This window comes from Austrofundulus limnaeus, unplaced genomic scaffold, assembly GCF_001266775.1.
Source record: "Austrofundulus limnaeus strain Quisiro unplaced genomic scaffold, Austrofundulus_limnaeus-1.0 Scaffold1671, whole genome shotgun sequence".
Taxonomy (NCBI): domain Eukaryota; kingdom Metazoa; phylum Chordata; class Actinopteri; order Cyprinodontiformes; family Rivulidae; genus Austrofundulus; species Austrofundulus limnaeus.
Window position 1 is genome coordinate 22,905 of NW_013954073.1, and position 3,934 is coordinate 26,838.

At 47.9% G+C, this 3,934-nt stretch overlaps 1 protein-coding gene across 1 annotated transcript in view; it reads left to right on the forward strand.

The window, feature by feature from the left end:
* The window catches only part of LOC106536064 (T-cell immunoglobulin and mucin domain-containing protein 4-like), an 11,283-nt gene that overhangs the window by 1,763 nt on the left and 5,586 nt on the right, over positions 1-3,934 (forward strand). The window contains exon 2 of the mRNA XM_014033233.1: positions 3,802-3,864. Within this exon, the coding sequence (XP_013888687.1) occupies positions 3,802-3,864 (63 nt within the window). The remainder of the gene's footprint in view (positions 1-3,801; positions 3,865-3,934) is intronic.

Consider the following 3,934-nt stretch of genomic DNA (forward strand, 5'->3'; position numbering starts at 1 on the left):
TTGGAAGGGCTCCAGGGATGGACCAGGTCTGTCCTGATGTGGGGTGGTCTTGGAATGGCTCCAGGGGTGGACCAGATCTGTCCTGATGTGGGGTGGTCTTGGAAGGGCTCCAGGGATGGACCAGGTCTGTCCTGATGTGGGGTGGTCTTGGAAGGGCTCCAGGGGTGGACCAGATCTGTCCTGATGTGGGGTGGTCTTGGAAGGGCTCCAGGGGTGGACCAGATCTGTCCTGATGTGGGGTGGTCTTGGAAGGGCTCCAGGGGTGGACCAGGTCTGTCCTGATGTGGGGTGGTCTTGGAAGGGCTCCAGGGGTGGACCAGGTCTGTCCTGATGTGGGGTGGTCTTGGAAGGGCTCCAGCTTTGGACCAGATCTGTCCTGATGTGGGGTGGTCTTGGAAGGGCTCCAGGGGTGGACCAGGTCTGTCCTGATGTGGGGTAGTCTTGGAAGGGCTCCAGGGGTGGACCAGTTCTGTCCTGATGTGGGGTGGTCTTGGTTGACATGCCTTGGCAACATCATGGACATTGGGGACACAGTTCCATTGGACCAGCAGACTGAGGTGGTGGTCCTCTCTTCAAAGAAGGTGTGTTCTAACCACAGGGGCGTCACTGTCCTTAGCCTCCAGGTGAGGTCTGTTCAGGGGTACAGGAGAAGAGAGTCCGATCGATGGTCCAAACTCAGATTCTGGAGGAACAGCCGTGGAACACTGGACCCACTCTTTACCCTCACTACAGTCCTCCAGGGGTCATGGAGGTTTGCTAATCCAGTCTACATGTGTTTCATGGACTTGGAGAAGGTGTTTGACTGTGTTTCTTGAGGTACACTGTGGGGATTGTGGGTCTGTTGGTCTTCAGTCCTGATATAAGCGGTGTGAGGGTTTGTTTCAGTGTCAGCAGAGAGTCGGACCTACTGAGGTTCTACAGAACTGCTGGAGTGGGCCAAGACCACGTGACCATGCTTTTCCATTGAAGGTCCAGTCCGGTTCCAGTGGGTGTGTTTTGGGTGGTTGGTAGAGGTGGTTTTGGGAGTTTTTTTGAAAAAAGTTAATGCGCAAAATCAGAGATGGTAACACATTTGATGAATACCTTTTGAAATTTTAAAATTTTGTTAAAAAATTAGAATTAAAGTTGGATGGGAACAGGACTAATGTCACTGCTGCAATTGAAAAAAATGGTGTCTCGAGTTGTTCTTGTAAAGGCAGCAACCAGTGACTCCACCTCCTAGCCAATCAGTGACGAACAGTGTTCTGACGTCACATTTTGGTGTCAACTGGGGCCGCTTGGAACCACAATGAAGTAGGTACTAAAAAAGTGCCGGTTCCATGAATCTGGCCTAATGGAAATGGTTTGGAACCGTACCAAACCGTATCGACACTACACTAAGTGGCACTAGTGGAAAAGGGGCACATGTGATCTACTGTACAAACTACAGGACTGAGCAGAACAGCTTGTGGCAGCATGGTAGCTCAGTGGTTAGCGCCAACGCCTCACAGCAAAAAGGTCCTGGATTTGATCCCCATTTTGGACCTGGGGTCTTACTGTGTGGAGTTTGCATGTTCTCATTGTGCTTGTGTGGGTTTTCTCCGTGTACTCCAGTTTCCCCCACCCCTCAAAAACATGTATGATAGGTTGCCTCCAGGCCTCCCTTAAAGAAGCCAAGGCTGAAGCTTACAGAAGTGGGAACAGGGCCTTGTACAACAAGACCAGGAACATACTGACTAATGCTGGATTCACACCGAACATGTTTTGAGCAGCAGGAGCAGCCAGTTTACATGCAAAGTCTATGATGGAGGCGTCTCTAGGGGTCTTGCGGTGCGTCTGGTCCATTTGGTGCGGTGTGCAAGGAAGTGTAAGGTGTGGCAGAGCATTTTCTGCACATGCGGTGTGGTCAAAGCAGCCGACGTCCGAGTTCAAAAGTCTGATCTTTCGCCACTCGACGCATCTTGACAACCAACCAAAGAGACTCATTTTTCCACGTGACAGTTTCCTGAATGTTGCCCACTAAACCGAAACAGGAGATCTTTAGCTGAAATGGACCGTCTGTCGTTTGTGTTCTGGCTGGAGATATCAGCACAGATGTGGGTCAGCAGCTCGTTAAACTGGTCGTGGTGTTAAACTGGGCTCAGGACAAAAAATAGTTTGTCAGCTCCTGGAGTGAAACTAACCGAACAAACCACCTCTAAATTATCTGGTGAAATAATCCTCTGCTGTGCGCAACGTTTGCTTGCTCTTTAGTAAATAAAACAAAGCAATTTTCTTTATTTTATCTTTATTTCATCCACCGAAGACAGAATGGAAAAAACCAAGACTCTCCTCCCTCTTCAGACACGGCTCTAGTCTCTGTCCCGGTTTGAACATAACGCATCCAACTTGAGGAGTTGGGAGATTTTTTGCTGCTCAAAACACGTTCGGTGTGAACGTACCATAAGGAGATGAGTGGTTAAAAAAATCTACTGTGAGAAGCCGAAAAACAGGTTTTCAGCAAACGACCCAGTATCAGTGTAGAGAGGTCTCTCTGACATCACTGATTATAGGATCTCACCCCACCCCCTGCTGCTGACAAAGGTCTGGTAGATGATCTGAATGACTTCTTTGTAGGTTTGAGAGGGACAACATCACACCTCTGACTGCTCCCCTACCTCCACCTCTGGTCACTCAGACCACACCTGTGAACCCAGAGGAGGACATCTTCACACCTCAACTCCATATCATCTCCCATCACACCACTGACTGAACCCCCACCTTTAGCCATCCAGGCTGCACCACTGATCCATGTGGAGGAGGTGAGTCGGCTTTTCCAGAGACAGAAGACCAGGAAAGCACCAGGCCCTGATGGTGTCTCCCCCTCCTGATTTAAAACCTGCACAGACCAACAAGCCCCAATCTTCACCACAATCTTCAATAAGTCACCAGAGCTGTCAGAAGTTCCCTCCTGCCTGAAACACCAGACAATCATCTCCATTCCAAAGAAGGCCACCATCAAGGAACTAAATGACTACAGACCTGTGGCTCTGAAATCTGTGGTGATGAAAACATTTGAACGGTTGGTGTTGGTGCACCTGAGGGAGGTCACAGGAGCCCCTCAAGGTTGTGTACTGTCACCACTGCTCTTCTCTCTCTACACCAACGACTGCACCTCCAGTGACCCTTCTGTTAAACTGAAGTATGCAGACGACACCACAGTCATTGGTCACATCAAGGACGGGGATGAGTCTGCATACTGGGTGGAGGTTGTGTTCTGGTGTTAAAAACATCCAGACACAAAAACAGCTTCTTCCTCCAGACCATCTCCCTGAGGAACAATTACAGACATCAGACCTGCTAACTAGTGCCTAACCTCCCCTTTTTACCACACACTCACCCTGTGTACGCTTACTGTACATAAAATGTATATACTACTTGTAYATAATCCACAGACTATAATGTTTATGTCTTATGTTATGTGCTTCAGTGTATAATGTATGTACATGGATTGGAAAGACAACATCTGCTGGAAACAAAATCCTTGTGTGTGTCAACACACTTGGCCAATAAAGCTGATTCTGATTCTGAAAAGAGATTTACAGTCTCAACAGAACTTTCCTGGTTAAATAACAGTAAATAAATAAAACGGCCAAGAGCCTGGATTTAGTTCACTGTATAGAAACATAGACGAAAACAAGACTGATGATGTCTAAAAACTGTTAATTCTTTAATAAATAATAAGAGTTAATTTAATCTGTCTAATGTCTAAATACTTCAGAAAACTCTGAGTCACTAACAGAACACAAACTGATTATTAACTGATCTGATGTTCAACTCCAGGTTCAACCACTGCACCACCGTCCAGTACCGAACCCAAGACGACAGCAACCAACCAGAGCACAGGTACTCCTCCTTACAGCAACCAATCAGAGCACAGGTACTCCTCCTTACAGCAACCAATCAGAGCACAGGT